This window comes from Quercus robur, chromosome 8 (genome assembly GCF_932294415.1).
Source record: "Quercus robur chromosome 8, dhQueRobu3.1, whole genome shotgun sequence".
Lineage (NCBI taxonomy): Eukaryota > Viridiplantae > Streptophyta > Magnoliopsida > Fagales > Fagaceae > Quercus > Quercus robur.
The window spans coordinates 65,475,967-65,493,128 of NC_065541.1; the positions used below are offsets into that span (position 1 = coordinate 65,475,967).

At 36.3% G+C, this 17,162-nt stretch overlaps 2 protein-coding genes and 1 non-coding gene across 3 annotated transcripts; all 3 read left to right on the forward strand.

The window, feature by feature from the left end:
* The first annotated feature begins 1,204 nt into the window (after positions 1 to 1,204).
* LOC126697737 (protein SMAX1-LIKE 7) lies at positions 1,205 to 6,642 on the forward strand. Its single transcript, XM_050394827.1, has 3 exons — positions 1,205 to 2,601; positions 4,080 to 4,323; positions 4,545 to 6,642. Exons 1-3 carry the CDS (start codon positions 1,349 to 1,351, stop codon positions 6,450 to 6,452), a joined length of 3,405 nt encoding a protein of 1,134 aa, XP_050250784.1. The 5' UTR covers positions 1,205 to 1,348; the 3' UTR covers positions 6,453 to 6,642.
* Positions 6,643 to 9,591: 2,949 nt separating this feature from the next.
* LOC126697738 (PHD finger protein ALFIN-LIKE 2-like) lies at positions 9,592 to 15,477 on the forward strand. Its single transcript, XM_050394828.1, has 5 exons — positions 9,592 to 9,920; positions 10,025 to 10,057; positions 10,312 to 10,534; positions 14,754 to 14,874; positions 15,013 to 15,477. Exons 1-5 carry the CDS (start codon positions 9,827 to 9,829, stop codon positions 15,265 to 15,267), a joined length of 726 nt encoding a protein of 241 aa, XP_050250785.1. The 5' UTR covers positions 9,592 to 9,826; the 3' UTR covers positions 15,268 to 15,477.
* Positions 12,094 to 12,240, forward strand: LOC126697968 (small nucleolar RNA snoR135). Its single transcript, XR_007646339.1, has one exon. It is a non-coding gene; the product is annotated as a small nucleolar RNA snoR135 (small nucleolar RNA).
* Positions 15,478 to 17,162: the final 1,685 nt, after the last annotated feature.

Below are 17,162 nucleotides of genomic sequence, written 5' to 3' on the forward strand. Positions count from 1 at the left end.
TATTTACTTGAAGATTTATAAAATTATCAATATGTATTATTTAAACAAGTCACATAACTCCTTAAAAAGGTTATATAACTAGAATTATGAATAAGGGTTACTACGTGGTGATTTAGAAGACTATTCATATATATTACTTAAACAAAAGGACAAGATTTAGGTACAGTACTTAAGTACTGTTACTTAAATTTTCTTTTAAAAATTTTTCTATGTGGATTTTTTTCATGAGATGGAAGTGCATTTTTAAGTTAAAATTCAGTCATGTGACTACTTAACTAAAAAAGAGAACCTAAGGAATAACACCTAAGCTACTGTACCTAAGTTTTATTCTAAACAAAATACACTGACTCATTAAAAATGTCATATGAGGATGATCTTTTTAACTGCCATGTAATAAATTGGAATAAGTTTCCTCCAAACTAGCATGAAAATATAATTTTTTTTTAATAAAAAAAATTACACATATAGTCTTCTTAATCTTCACATGAAGATAACTCTATTCTTCAAATTATTTTAGAGAGAAACTTTTTTCTTAACAAAAGAAAGGAAATCTTTGGTTCCAAAAAATTGGTAGACCCATGTAACCATGGTTTTAAAAATCAGTACAATCAAATAATCGAAAAGACACCAATTCTTGATTTTTACTAGTTTTTGACCTATTTTAGCTGATTTTTTTGATCGATTTAAAAAGTTTTTATCAGACCAGATTGGTGCCTGATTCTTAGTTGAACCGACCTGTCCAATCCAATATTTAAAGTCTAACCCCACATTTCAGTGATTTTTTTTTTTTTTTGGATAGAAGTTTCAATGATTTTTTTTATCGATTTAAAAAGTTTTTATCAAATTAGGTTGGTGCTTGATTCTTAATTGAACCGACCTGTCCAATCCAATATGTAAAGCCTAACCCCACATTTTAGTAAGTTGGGTTTGGGTTGAGTCATTTCCAATTCTCACATGGTCAACTTTTATTTTTTACCCACACCTATAATTTCCTTGTAGTTCAAGCATGTTATCGGGTTCGGATTCAATTTGGCAATTTTTTTTACGAGTCTAAATCATAATGACATCGAGTCTAAAAGCACTCAGTAATGTACAGAATCTATGCTCACCATCTGTTCTGCCATGCAGGCCCCACCTCACACCACCATACACTCCGCTAATAAATAATAACGAGCCCCTACATGAAACATAAATTTATGTCCCAAAATCGAACTTTTTTTTTTTTCTTTTTTAAAATTTAGTTACTTTCTTAAACTCAACGAACATATATATATAAAAATAATAACCGAAACGTTATTAAAAAAACAATTTTATAGTAGTATTTATTTTATATCTAATTTTGCCGGCGATGCCTACGCCGGTTAGTGTAGCCAGGCAATGCTTAACACCAGAGGCAGCTCACGCGCTGGACGAGGCGGTGGCCGTCGCACGCCGACGTGGGCACGCTCAAACGACGTCGCTCCATGCCGTCTCTGCTCTTTTGTCTCTCACTTCGTCGACCCTACGCGACGCCTGCGCGCGTGCGCGAAACTCGGCCTACTCTCCGCGCCTCCAATTCAAAGCTTTGGAGCTCTGTCTCAGCGTCTCGCTCGACCGAGTCCCCTCGACCCAACTCGGTGACGACCCGCCCGTTTCGAACTCGCTCATGGCGGCGATAAAACGGTCCCAAGCGAACCAACGAAGACAGCCCGAGAATTTCCACCTCTTCCATCAAATCTCTCAGCAATCGAGCTCTTCGACGAACTCGTCGATTTCGTGTATCAAAGTCGAGCTCCAGCACTTGATTTTATCGATTCTCGATGACCCGGTTGTGAGTCGGGTTTTCGCTGAAGCAGGTTTTCGGAGCTCCGAAATCAAGCTCGCTATAGTTCGTCCCCTCCCGCAGCTACTCAGATACTCCCATCGCTCGCGTGGCCCGCCTTTGTTTCTCTGTAACGTATCCGATTTTTCGGATCCGGGTCGTCGGGGCTTCGCTTTTCCTTTCTCGGGTTTTCTCGCTCCGGACGACGATAACTGTAAACGAATCGGAGATGTTATGATTAGGAAAAACAAAGGGAGGAATCCTCTGCTTGTGGGTGTATGTGCTTACAGTGCACTCCAGAGCTTCACAGAAACAATAGAGAAGCAAAAAGATGATTCAGTCTTGCCCATTGAGCTTTCTGGGTTAAACGTAGTTTCCATCGAAAACGAGGTTTCTAAGTTTGTGACTGAGAATGGTGACAAAGGGTCACTGAGTTTGAAATTTAATGAGGTGGGTTCGATGGTAGAGCAAAATTTGGGACCTGGGTTGGTCGTAAATTTTGGAGACTTGAAGACATTTGTGATGGTTGAGGATACTATTAATAATAATAATGATAACAATAATAAGAATAGTACATGTACATCAAATTCTGAAGCTGTGCGCTATGTCGTTGACCAATTGACAAGTTTATTGGAGCTTCATGGAGGGAGAGTCTGGTTGATAGGAGCAGCTGCGAGCTACGAGTCGTATTTGAAGTTTTTGACTAAGTTTCCGTCTATTGAGAAAGATTGGGAGTTGCAGCTTTTGCCTATCACTTCTCTTAGGCCTTCTTCCATGGCTGAATCGTATCCCAGGTCCAGGTACTGTACTTGTAGTTTTTGTTTCTGTTATATTTGGCTTCTCTATTTTTATTTATATATATTTTTTGTTTATTATTATAGTTTATAAAGATCTTTGTTTGCTTCTGAAATTTAATATTGCATTGTCTTGCTCTTTGTTACAATATTAAATTATATATTATTAAGTTACAGATTGTAATTCTGGATGGCTGAGGCTACTTTTTTATTTAATAGAGAGAAAATATTACATCTTTTTTTCTGTTTGTTTTTGAAAATTTTGAAGTGCTAACTTTACCTGCTGTGGCTTCTTCTAGTTGCTATTTTGTTTTTAATGTTTAAATCACAATCTTTGGAGGAGTGAGGTTATACCGCACCTAGTTTAATTAGTGAATATTGTGCTATATGTTGTAAATTTAGAGAGAGAATTAACTTATCATGTATGACTGCAAAATTTGAGTGTTTTTTTATTTTTTGGAATTCATGTGTCTAATGGATTTTTTATTTTATTTTCATTTTGTTTGAGTGAGAAGTCAAATTCTATTGTCTGTGGCATGATAATGTGCCAGAGTTGAACATTCAGGTGAAAACAAGTCACTCTTGTTGGATTATGCATTCAAGAGAATCTGTGCTTGATTTTTCTAAACTCTATATTGTGTTTGATATAGGGGATAACATAATGTTTTCTACAGAGTTGATTACCTGGCCATGTACTTTCCCAGGGGTGCACTGGTTAGGGTATTTAACATTCACAATAATGAAATTCTGGGATTTTAGGGGAATTAGGAGTTGAGGTGAGTTTGTGTCTAATTTCTTTCTCCAGTTAGCATTGTTATTCAATATAGCATGCATATGATTGTGGTCCAGATTGTTGACCTGGAATCATGCATGAGCCGCAGTAGTTTGGATGTTGGGGTATCAGTTGATTTTTCTCTCAAAAGGATTCAACCTAGGTAACTCATAAATAAGTGTATGGATGTCAGAATCATAACTTCTCTCCAATTAATTCATGAACAATTCCCTTGTCACTCTCTCACTGCGTTTTGGTGCTAGTAGCATCTCTTTGCAGCACTATTGTTCATGAATTTGCTCTCTCTAACTCTATTGTGCGTTTTACATGCTTCTTTATAATGGAATGTCTCTGTTAAGTCTGTAACCTATACTAGCCCTTCTCTTGGCACAGACCTACGACTTACTAATATCTCCTTTACCCAATCCCACCATGAAGTTTGCAATCTAATATTACCAATTATCTATTAAAGCAGCACCTGTTACTGTTAATTTGCTCATACTCCACTTTGTATGCACAGACAATAGTAGATGGCTAGGTTAGCAACTGGCAAGGGCTTAGCATCTTGTTAGGACAATGCTTAGTTGTAGATTTGACGAATATTCACATGTTTGGACCAACCATCTGTACTTTCTCTTCCACTAATTTTTTGCTCATCGTTTATGCCATTGGATTTAACAGTTTTGTATTTGTTGTCATGATATACTTGCAGCTTGATGGAGTCGTTCGTTCCATTTGGCGGGTTCTTTTCAACACCTTCTGACCTAAAGGTCCCATTAAGTAGCTCATATCAATGCATGCCCCGTTGTCATCAGTGCAATGAACATTGTGAAGAAGAAGTGATTGCTGTTTCAAAGGGAGGTCTTACTGCCTCAGTTGCAGATCGATACCAATCTAGCTTGCCTTCTTGGTTGCAGATGACTGAACTTGGGACTAACAAGGGACTCGATACGAAGGTGTGTATTCCTTTCTTATAATTCTTCAAGATGCAATCTTAGTTCACCTTACAATGACTTGAAACTATGTTCCAGTTTTGTCAATTAGTGTCCACTAGAGTGAGAACTAAGGGTTTCATTTATTTTATTTTTATGTGTGTGAATAATGAAAGCTTCACTTGATGTTTAAGAATCTTCCACATAATTTGTGTAAAAGCCAGTTTATTATCTCTTCAGTGCAGACCAAAGATGATGGAGTGGTATTGAGTGCCAAAGTTACAGGAGTGCAAAAGAAATGGGACAATATATGCCAGCGTCTTCATCATACTCAATCACCCCCTGAAGAAAAAACATTTCCTACTGTTTTGGGCTTTCGATTTGTTGAAGACAAGAAGGAAAATGCTGATAATCACAGCTGCAATAATACAGATGCATCTTCAAATGAAACTGACTGTGTGAATGTGGATCCATGCATGCCCATGCGAAAGATTACCACATTACAATCAAGCAATTCTTTTCCTTTGGTCAGCAAGCCTAAGAATGAAAGTTTGCTATCCAAACAATGGGGAAAACCTTTGAATGCTGAAGATCTTGAGTCAGGTGGCCTCAATTCTCCCCATTGCAGTGTATCCAATTCAAGCATGGGTGACAGCAGTCGAACCTCCCCCACATCTGCAACTTCTGTGACAACAGATTTAGGACTGGGAATTTGCTCTTCTCCCACTAGTAATAAGCCAAAGAAATGTACCCATCAAAATTCAACAGATCTTCCACAGGGATTCTCAGGTCGCTTTTCTACAGACGTTGATGTGGTCAATGGGAATATCTCTAGTCATCTGACTCGATCTTCATCCTTCTCAAGTCCTGACTATGGTGGGCTTTCTGACAGAATAGACCCGAAGATGCTATTTAGAGCACTGAGTGAGAGGGTCGGTTGGCAAGACGAAGCAATTCGTGTTATTAGCCAAACAATAGCCTGCTGGCAAACAAGAAGTAAAAAACGCCATGGAGCAAGTCTGAGAGCAGATATATGGTTTAATTTTGTTGGACCTGACAGGCTTGGTAAGAAGAAAATAGCTCTTGCCCTTGCTGAGAAATTACATGAAAGCCAGGAACATTTTATTTCTATGGATCTGAGTTCCCAAGATGGGATGATTAATTCAAACACAATCTTTGGTCTCCGAGGAATGAATGGTTATGATATAAAGTTCAGGGGGAAAACTCTTGTTGATTGTCTTGCTGAGGAGTTAACCAAGAAACCCTTGTCCATTGCCTTCCTTGAAAATGTAGATAAAGCTGATGTACTGACTCAAAATAGTTTGTCTCAGGCTATTCGGACTGGTAAACTTTCAGACTCACATGGAAGAGATATCAGCATCAATAACACGATATTCGTGACAACTTCAACATTCTCAATGGGCAACTATCCTCACACTGTCAGAAGGGAACCCTCAAAATACTCTGCAGAAAGAATTTTGGCAGTAAAATGGTGGCCAATGCAGATTAGAATTGGACATGCCTTTGAAGACAACACCAAAAGCCAGAGCATGAATGTATCCGAAACAATGAGAAAAGACATCTCTAATCCAGTCTTTTTGAATAAAAGGAAGCTTGTCAGTGGTACTGACTCTCTGGGGCAGCCTAAAATCTCAGAGATGGCCAAACGGGCTCACAAGACATCAACTAGGTATCTGGATTTGAACCTTCCGGCTGAAGAAAATGAAGTTTGTGACAGTAATGATGGAAACTCTGACAAGGACTCCATCTCCGAGAACTCTAAAGCCTGGCTGCAAGATTTCTCTGATCATGTGGATAAAACGGTAGTTTTCAAGCCATTTGATTTTGATGCACTTGCCGATAAATTATTGAAGGAGGTCACAAAGAGCTTCCACAAGATTGTTGGTTCCAACTGTTTTCTAGAGATTGATTCTAAAGTCATGGATCAATTACTGGCAGCTTCATATATACCAGACAGGAATACAGTGGTCGAGGATTGGGTAGAGCGAGTCCTGAGCAGGGCATTTGCAGAAGTTCCAAACAGATACAACCTCACTGCTCATTCTGTTGTAAAACTTGCTACTTGTGAGGGCCTTTGTGTTGAGGAGCTAGCACCAGAAGTTTACCTTCCTTCAAGAATTATTCTTAATTGATGTGTTAGAAAAATATTATTATTGTAATTAGATGTATAATGTAGCATTAGCATCTAGTAACCCTTGTTTAGCCTGTTTATCCCATAATTTTGTTGGGTGTTTTCAGAGTATGCTTTGATTATTATGATATTGTAATCCGCATGTAGTGCTTGTGTGTTTATATTCTATGCACTAAATCAGTTGTTTTCAATGTCCTAAATATTGTTCCCTCGGTTTGTGTTTGTAAGTTTTGCAAAGGCTTGTGTAATATCAAAACAAAATAGGTTATAAGATGGTGCATCAGACAAAATCACCTTGTCCAGGTTGCGTTATAAACTTATAATATTTGTCTCAGTTTTCTTCTCTAGTTCAAAGGGTGGGTGCAAAATAGGTACTGGAGCTCCAAGAAGATCATTAATGGGACGTGTGGGGTCTCAGAGATGACCTTCACCTACTCACTCAAATGGGGATCAGCAACCTTCAAGTAGATTTGCACTGGTCCACTGGAGTTAACCTAGTCAAGAATTCTCATTCACTGAATGTTGTAGCAATGAATGTGGTTAATGACACTTCAAGAAGATAATAAACAAGTATTTGAATAAATGATGTTAGGGATGTTATAAATTTTACAATATGATGATTATAAAGATGTATCACTAAGTAATTTAAAAATGCATTTAATAGGTAGTTGATGTCTACAAATTATATTAATTGTCACATCAATTTGTATAAAAGTTTTAAAGTAAAATTTATAGTATTTTCCTATCTAAATTATTTCTTATAATTAGTGACACATATTTGTAAGCCCTATGTATTTAAAATTGTAATATCTTTAACATTACTCAATTCTTTAGTACTTCTTAAAAGTAGAAAAAAATTGTAAAACTAATTTTTTTTCCTCTATCTCAAAAAAAAAAAAAAAAAAATATATATATATATATATATTTCAATTTTTGCCCTAAAATTTGGGACCCTTTCTCTAGTAGGGTGCCTAGGCGATTGCCCAAGTGGCCTAAGCCTAGAGCCGGCCGTGCCCATAGAAGTAATGCTCTTGCTGGTAGGGGTTGTGACTTGTATGTTGTGACCAGACCGATGATTTTATTGTTTTTGATTCTCCACCTCCAGATGCGGAGCCATGGAAGCATTGTGAATTGTGGATTCTGCTAATATGTACTATCCTCGATTGTTGTTGTCCAAGGCAATTTTTTTATAATTTTTTTGGTGAACTGGTAATTTTATTTATTTAATATTTAGCACCCACAAACAGTTCCATTTGAGGGGCACAATCTCTATGCCTTTTGTCGTTTACAAAAAGTGGGCATTGCCAATATTCTACTAGGCAAGTAGTTAGCAGATCTCTTCCCACCTTAGCCAGTAGGGTCTAGTTAACTAATACTTGAAGGCAATGGTTAAGAACTTAAAGGTTAATTTGAGTTCCTTTTTTATAATCAATAAGCTTATTTGTTATTTACTTTTGTTGCTTCTCAATGCAAAGGGACCTATTAAGTTCTTTCTTAATAGATGTGTGAATGCACTTATTAATAAAAGCCTTTAAAGGATAAACACAATCAATCCCAAGTAAAGTCGTTAACTTGATGCATGTGGTGGTATATAAATGCAATGGAGCCTTAAGAAAAAGGTGTTAACCCTCTTTATTGGGTCGTACATAAATGCAATGAGACATCAAAAAAAGTTGTTAACCTAATGCATGGGATGGCATATACACATAATGAAAATCTGATGAAATAATTTTATTTTTATTTTTATTTTTATAATTTCATCGTTCCAAAAATGGAAAATAAGGGATTTGAACTCTAGATATGTAACGACCCAAGAAAAAGCGCTAGCCACATCTGCGCTATACCTCAAAAGGATTAGTTACAATTGAGGTTCCTTATAGTTGTTAATAAAGTCCAGTTCAACCCAGTAAATACCCGATGTGGGACTCATCACACACCCACACACATCGCACAATCAATCAAATTGGGGTATCACAATTTCCCCCACTTAAATCCCTAATGTCCTCGTTAGGGCCCACTTTGTGGGGTAGTGTCTCTAAGCTCACACGGGATTACCAGGCCGGCTCTAATACCATATGTAACGACCCAAGGAAAAGCGCTAGCCATATCTGCGCTATACCTTAAAAGGACTAGTCACAATTGAGGCTCCTTGTAGTTGTTAATAAAACTTAGTTTAACCCAGTAAATACCCGATGTGGGACTCATCACACACCTATACACATCACACAATCAATCAAATTGGGGTATTACAAGATATCTTTGCCAAATATATCAAATTTACCAATTGAACTACAAAAATTTTGACAGAAATTTAACATGATGTGTGGAGTTGTATAATGATTCTTAATCTCCAAAATGGAGAAGAATCATCTCATATTATTACATTACCATTTAAAATAGTAATTGTAATTCTCAATGTGATAAAATGAATTTTAATTGTTTGAATTATTTCCAATATTCATATACACTAGAGAAAACACCCAATACAACAGTTATTCTAAAAGAATTCGGCTTTTACTAGATTTGATAGAATGGTACCACGTGTCTATGAATTGCCACGCGGCAACATCCCATCGAGTCTAGTGCATAAAATGCATTGGACCTAAGTATTTTATGTTAAAAAATAACCGCTTGTGTCAACCCAACAGTGTCAAGGAATATAGGACATAACTAGAGATTTATTTATTATTTATTTTTGAGAAAAAATAAATCGAGATTTAGGTTGCATTTGGTATTGGCTTAAAAAGATAGTTTTGTTACTATTAAGCTTATTTTTGCTACTATTCATGAGTTTGATTGTACTATTTCAACTACCTTTTAACTTTATCAACAGTATTTTTAACAAAAAATTTTCAATTTCAACTAAATAAGTTATTTTCAAACCGACTCTTAAAGTCGAGAGAGTCCAATTTTTCTATAATTCTCTCAATGTATCTCTTTCTTTCTAACTTCCGAAGACTCATTAAAACGACATGCCGTAAATCAACAAGCAATTGCTAGTTGCAACAGAGCCAAGTATTTTTCTTTGTCCCTTGACCTAGCAAGTTGGGCAAAGTGGGAAGTCTGCGTTGACCGAGACAACCTCGCTAAAAAAAAAATCACACAAAACAAAACAAAATAGAATAAAACGCACTTCCAATTTCAATACTAGTTCCTCGTACAACACACCCAAAGCGAACGAATCTGAGTCTGAAGCCCTCGAACCCATCGATACTCTCTCTCTCTCTCTCTCTCTCTCTTTCTCTGTGACTCTGTGTTTGTAGTTGTAGTAACTAAAAATGCTGAGGCTGTAACTAAATCTGCTGTACTATACTTGTAGTTTTAATTTTCTTTTTAAAATTATATTTCTTTATTAAAAAAAAAAAAAAACAGAAAATGGCTTCCATTTCTTCAAGCCCTCGCACCGTCGAAGAGATCTTCAAAGACTACACCGCTCGTCGCTCTGCTCTCCTTCGTGCTCTCACCTACGGTCTCTCTCTCTCTCTCTCTCTCTCTCTAAAACCCTAATTTTTGGTATTATTATTCAAAATGCTAATTTCGATTGAAGCTCTTTCTTCTTCTTTGCTCTCTCAGATGTGGACGAATTCTACACGCTTTGCGATCCAGGTTAGTTTTATTTTTCTTAAACTTTCTCTTTGGATGCCGAGAATTTTGGGGAAAATGAATAGCTAGAACTGTTTTTTTTTTTTTTTACCTTCGGGAAATGTTTAGGTTAAGTTGAATAGTGCTTTGAAAATTTTCAAATATAGTGGTAGGTTTGGGGATCTTTGAAAATTAGGTTCAATTTGGTGATTTGTGTGTTTGGTAAGTAGGTTTAGTTTAGCAAGTATTGTTGATTTGGTTCGTTGATTTGCGTTCAGAGAAGGAGAATTTGTGTTTGTACGGACACCCAAACGAGTCATGGGAGGTGACTTTGCCGGCGGAGGAAGTTCCGCCGGAGCTTCCCGAGCCGGCTTTGGGGATCAATTTCGCGAGAGATGGGATGAAGCGTATGGACTGGCTTTCGTTGGTTGCGGTGCACAGTGATTGTTGGTTGCTCTCTGTGGCTTTCTACTTTGGTGCACGGCTTAATCGAAATGAGAGGTATACAGTTTCTTGCTTGCCAAAGTTGCCGACCAATATGTTCTGCTTGAATTTCATTTGCTAGTCAATGCTTTGTATTGATGAATTTTTCGTCAAAAATAGATGTCTTTAATAGCACGTCAGTATGTTCTGTGAGTTGCATTTGTTAGTTGATGCTTTTAGTGTTGATGAGATGCACAACTAATTGCAGTCTATATCAATGAGTTTTTATGTTCTCCTTAATTAGTGAAATTTTGAATTAGCCTGCCTCATGGAGACTATTTCTTCTTGTTTCTTAATTCTATATGTTAATTAGTTTTGTGTATTTTTTTTTTATATTGTACTTGTTATTTTGTTTAAGGAGCTTGAATTCAATTGTTTACATGAAGAGTTTAGACTTGTTGAAGTTTGATTTGCATTCATGTCTAGGTAAGCATTTTCCAAAGTTAAGAGGGAAAGACAGGAGCTTTAGTTTTCAAAATATGTTCAGAGCAAGTGCGCCTCCAATGCTGCACATCTATTTATATATACCTGTAATTCTATTCCTAGATCAAGCATTTTCTTGTACTCCTAAGCATTAAACACACCCATCCACAACTGGCAAATATCGAGGTTGTCCTAATTAAGTATGTTTTCTTTTTTGCTAGGTAATAAAAGTTTATTATAGGTAATAAAAGTTTTATTGATAAAAAAGTACAATGTGTTTACGATAGTAAACCCAAACTAATAAGATATGTTAATAACAGTAGGCAAATGGAAAAAGAAAAATGCAAGTATCTTTGGAAGTTGTTTGGCCTAATGGTAAGAGATGTCAAATGTGTTAGTCATAGGTGTTTGAGTACTTGTGCTCTCATAAGGGTTATATATTTTCTTTAGAACTATTATTCGTGAGCCTAGGTGATTAGTTATAAGCTCTTGACACTACTTGTTATGACTGTTTGTTTTCTTTGTTCCTCTGCAGAAAATTTATTTTTAAATTCTCAAAACTAGTAGTAGTATGTTGATTTTCTTTCACTCTAAAAAATATGAGAGTTTGAAGCCAAGAGTCTTGCAGCTGAATTGGCACCTCCTCATGCACAAAGTGCTTGGGGGTCTTGGGAGGGGGGAGAAGAGTTCGAGCTGCGGGGTTAGCAGCATATTGTAATTATCTCTAAAAAAAAAAAAAAAAGAGTTTGAAGTGTAGCATGTGGCCCTCTACCTTTTGTTTTCAATCCATTAGTGTATCCCATGCGATTAGTCTGGAATTCGAATCTTTTGTAATATTGCAAGCAAAAAGGCCTTGCACTTCTTTTCAAGCATCTTATCTAAGTTGCCAATTATTTTTGGGTGGGGAATTAGGGTAGGAGTTTACTTCTTTTAGTTTTCTCCTTTGAATGAAGGATCTAATGTCAACTAGGCCTTACTAGGTTTTTTACCTGATGGGCTATCATAGCGTGGTTAGAGAAACAATTTCCTTCTTGGAAGCCTAAGATTAAGACAAAAAAGCTCCTCTCTCTGTCTCTCTGTTTTTGGTATTGTTTTTGTTTCAAAGTCCGTTTAATCTTATTTGTACATAAATAAACACAAAGGTTTTGTTAGGCAGAGCAGGGATTGTGTGTATCGGCATTGTGCTACTACCAGTTCACTCTGTTTCCGAAAGAGTTCCCTGCAAGATTGATCTGGGGAAGGTGGGCAGTTGTGTTTCATCTTAACTGTTGATATTATCAACAATCATCTTCCCTACATTGCATTTTTTTTTTAATCTCTTGAAATTATGTAAATCTATTGTTTTCTTATAATAAAAAAAAAAAGAAAAATATTAAGACAAAGCACAAGAATAAGTGTACTTGGTAGTTAATTGGGTTTTCATATTTTATTTTATTTTTGTTTAGTTATTCTAGAGTCAAGGGTATTTTCGCAATTCTAAAATTGTTGGGTATGGGCTATAATTATGAGTCTTGTTTTCTATAATTAATAAGTCAGTCTTATTTAGTTCATGGGTCTTTACTTGGGGACTTTAGTTCTATTCAATTAGGGTTTTGTTTACTGGTCTTTTTTTTTTTTGGTGTGTAGTTAATGAGTAAGAAAATAAGTTCATTGATGATGGTTTACATTTCAAAGTAAGAGTCCTAATCCTACTAGAAGAAGTTAATGTTAGGGTCTATAAAACTGTATTATTGTACTCAAACAAATTACAGTTGATCAATAAAATATTTAGTGTTTTTGAGTATTGAGGTATGTTGGCCTTAGTGTTATTTTTTCCCTCTCTTCCTTTTCTTTCTTGTGGCGTTCATGCATATTGTTCACAGATTTAAAGGAATTATGACTTTTATTTCCTCTCTTTTCAATTGTAAATCAAATTTTTTCTCTTTTGAACTCTAAGAGCAACCACATCAGTCAATGCAAAATTTCTATCTGTTTTGCCCAAAAAAACCTACTTTTTCTATTTTACACACTCATTTTTACAAAACATCCATATCAGTTTGTCTATTCTACCATCTATTTTATTTAAATAATCATTTTCCTCACTTTTTTTTTATTATTTATCTCAACCCTCTCTCTCCATTCCCGGTCTTAAACTCTCTCTCTCCATTCCCCATCTAAAACTCTCTCTCCATTCATGGTCACAAGCAACGATCCAAGCACCAATCCACCACGTTTGAAACTCGCCGATCCACAAGCACCAATCTGCCACAAGCACCAATCCACAGATATTTGTTCCAGTTGACCCAAACATTCCTATCTCCTCCACAAGCACCAAGACTCGTTCTAGTCAACTTCCAAGCACCAACCCACAGCCACAAGTTCACAAAAATGCTCTCTCTGTCTCTGTTGGTGTGTTCGTGTGTGGGTGTGTTTAATTTTTGGTTGATTTTGTGGTGTGTCTGTGGTTGATTTTGCGGTGCTGGGTCTGTTGGTTTGTCTGTGTGTGTGGGTGTGTTTGTGTGTATCAGAGGAAGAAGATGATGACGGAGAGAAGATGCCTGAGTTGGTTTTGCAGATGGAGAAGAGAGAGAAAAAAAGGAGCGAAATGTAAAACATTAGTATGCAAAGCTACAGTAACCATGCATATATGCACAGTTACTATAGCACTTTTGTATATATGCACAATTTTGCAAACACTGATGTGGGTGTATTTTTGGTTAAAATATGTAAAATTAACCACTTTTTGTATTTTGCACAATTTTGCAACCTCTAAGTGGTTGCTCTAACTTTTCCTCCCCAATTTGTCCTAGGTCATGTAGGATGTGATAAGAACAACTTCATTGGTTGCAATTTTTAGCTTTATAGGGATCACAACAAGCCTTTTTGCTTTCTTTTGGGCTACTTTGTTTTGACCTCTCTAGAACCTTGTACGACAATGGTTGGAGCAATTTATTATATCGTTCTATGATTATAATTCAATTCAACTGAAAAAACCTTTACCCCTCTTATTGAAATGCAAATGCGTATTACTTCTATTGAAATTTTGTTTCAAAGATCAGTTGCTTGAATTTACTGGTGGATACAAGTCCTCATAAAGCTAATAAACCCTCATCAATACTAAACTACACAGATAAGATTTTATCCTCAGATACTGATGACATTGACTTCTTTATGCCCATTATTGAGTTTATTTTCAAAGATTAGACAAAAGTAATGATTTGGAAAAGCATTAGGTTGAAGTCATTCTGCTACAAGCATATACTTATGCCTTCCAATCCTTATGAAAGAAGTTTGCATGAAATTGATGACATAATTAAATTCGTTTGGATACTACATCTACATGTATTGACATGCATACCATCACTGTGTATTATATATCTTGAAAAGTCATATTGGAATGAATTATTGGATAATTCTCAAAGTTTGAAGGGGATTGTATTTTCTCTGCAGTCCTTGATATTCTTCCAAACCATCCACTTTGCTTTGTGCTTCGTATTGAATACCATCATATTCCTTGGGGACAACCAAATGAATTAGCTAGATAGTTGATATCACCTGATGTAGATTATATCTAAGAATCAATGCATGCTAAAGAATGCAGTCACACCTTTGGAATGATACCTTGTCTGCCCATTTTACAAGTTTGTGGAGCACAGGTTTAGGTACCCCACTTTTTTTTCCTGTCAAACCATTGGGATAAGAATAAGATGGTCCCTGCTAACAGTTGCTGGTTCTGATATATAATTACTTTCTGCTCTCTCCCCTTTTTGTTGCGTATATAATGCTTCTTCTTGTTTGACCATAATTAAGAAGTTTTGTGCCTTTCACTCAACAGGAAGCGTCTATTTAGCCTGATAAATGATCTGCCCACAGTCTTCGAAGTTGTAACTGGAAGGAAGCCTACAAAAGACAAGCCTAGTGTGGATGGTGGAAGCAAATCTAGGAATAACACAAAGGTGAAATAATAGGTTTTTTTTTTTTTTTTTTCAGCGGAAATAATTTTCTCTTTCATATTTTTGTTAAATAAACTTATTCTTTCCTTTTTAATATGTTCTTAACTGATTTTAGGTTTGTAACCCACCTTTTCTTTGTAGAGATCAATTGATGGGCAGATGAGAAGCAATGCTAAGTTACTTGATGAAAGTTATGTTGGAGAGGATGAAGATGAGCACAGTGAAACTCTTTGTGGGAGCTGTGGTGGAAATTACAGTGCTGATGAGTTTTGGATTGGTTGTGATATCTGCGAGAGGTGGTACCATGGGAAGTGTGTGAAGATAACTCCAGCCAAGGCAGAAACCATCAAGCAGTACAAATGCCCTACTTGCAGCACCAAGAAAGGCAGGCCTTAGTATCTGATGTAAATCTTTTGGAGGGGTTTACCTCATTGTTTTAGTCACTGATATTGTTGTAATGCAGTGCTGGTATATGTCGTAGGCTTTTGGGTAGCATAATACTTATCCTTAACAGGTACTCTTGGTTGAAGTTTGAATTGTCCACTTCTACAATGCATATTCCTTTTATGTATTTCTTTGTCTAATATAGATGTCGTTTTATGATAATTTAATCTTGAAATGCTCGTTGCTGAATGTTTGCAGTGACTTAATCTACGATGCCTTATTATGATAGTTTAGTCATTTATATTTTTGAGTATGTAGATAATCTGGAGTGGCGTACGATAATTGGTGATGACTGATGAGTAGAGAGCTTGAGACTCCTTGATCCGGGTATATATATATATATATATATAGTATCAATAACAAATGCAGGCTTACATGTATGACAATACTTAAAATGCAACAATTGGCGTGCTTTGTGGTGCATGGCATTAGATAGTACTATGTACAAAGCACGTTGGGGGAGTGAAAAATTTTGCTTGCATGAAATAGTACCTCTATATTGTACCATCCCTTACCATAGGGCATAGACAACTCATTTTGTACCCATAGTTTAAGTAACAATTTGCGAAACATGAATTATTCAACTGCAAATGGGATTTATATCAATCAAGAGACTCATAAAAAAGTGTGATGTAGTGTAAGTAGTGTGGCGTTGTCTTTGTTTGACAATGTTTTTTTTGCTTATGACACAGCATACGCTGTTATTTTCGCTATTCTTGCATTATCACTGGAAATTCAATTCTGCCATATGTAGCTAAGTTGGTCTAAAATAGAATTTGCTTTGTTACTTTACTAATCTTTCTTGGTTTAGTGTGTGAATGTTGATGTTTAGAGAGAGAAAGCCCTAAGAAAGATATTTACCCAAATGCTTTGAGGCAACCGTTATGAAATTGGACCACAATTGTGAACAGGTGCTCTATCTAATCCACAGGTAGAGTCTCAAATCACATAAAGCCTAGATTGCTCTTGGTGATAAGTGTATTGCTCTTGGTGATGTTTTCATGAAATTTTGGTAATCTATAATTTTCTGCTGTTTTAAGTCAACTATGAGTTTCTAAGATGGTTTATGCAATATTGGTCAATTAATTTGAGAAATAAGACTTGTTTTATGAATTATAAACTCACTAGTCGCAAACTTACACGATGCATAGAAAATATAATATAATTATTTTATAAGAATATAATGTAAAAATGTGTTATTTAAAAGTATTTTATATTTTCATAAGTTTTATATAATAGACCGCAATGGACCAAAGTGGACCATATGGACCAAAGTGATCTGAATGACAGAACTGGGCCGAATGGACAAAAATAGACCGAAATAGACCGGATTGGACCAAAATGAAAAGAAATAGACGGAATGGACAAAATTGGATTGAATAGTCCAAATAGGACCGAATTGGACAGAAGTTGACTGAAATAAACCGAAGTGGACCAAAATGGACTGAAATGGACAGAAATGAACGGAATAGACCAAAATGGACCAAACTAGACCCAAGTGGACCGAAAGGGACACAAGTAGATCGAGGACCGAATGGACCAAATTGGAGAGGATGAAGATGAGCACAGTGAAACTCTTTGTGGGAGCTGTGGTGGAAATTACAGTGCTGATGAGTTTTGGATTGGTTGTGACATCTGCGAGAGGTGGTACCATGGGAAGTGTGTGAAGATAACACCAGCCAACGCAGAAACCATCAAGCAGTACAAATGCCCTACTTGCAGCACCAAGAAAGGCAGGCCTTAGTATCTGACGTAAATCTTTTGGAGGGGTTTACCTCATTGTTTTGGTCACTGATATTGTTGTAATGCAGTGCTGGTATATGTCGTAGGCTTTTGGGTAGCATAAT

Excerpts from the sequence above, each read along its gene's own strand:
- LOC126697737 (XM_050394827.1), top strand. The coding sequence starts at position 1,349 with ATGCCTACGCCGGTTAGTGTAGCCAGGCAATGCTTAACACCAGAGGCA. Across the intron at positions 2,602-4,079 it reads GAATCGTATCCCAGGTCCAG|CTTGATGGAGTCGTTCGTTC; the intron begins GTACTGTACTTG and ends ATATACTTGCAG. Across the intron at positions 4,324-4,544 it reads ACAAGGGACTCGATACGAAG|ACCAAAGATGATGGAGTGGT; the intron begins GTGTGTATTCCT and ends TCTTCAGTGCAG.
- LOC126697738 (XM_050394828.1), top strand. The coding sequence starts at position 9,827 with ATGGCTTCCATTTCTTCAAGCCCTCGCACCGTCGAAGAGATCTTCAAA. Across the intron at positions 10,535-14,753 it reads CGGCTTAATCGAAATGAGAG|GAAGCGTCTATTTAGCCTGA; the intron begins GTATACAGTTTC and ends TTCACTCAACAG. Across the intron at positions 14,875-15,012 it reads AATCTAGGAATAACACAAAG|AGATCAATTGATGGGCAGAT; the intron begins GTGAAATAATAG and ends TTTTCTTTGTAG.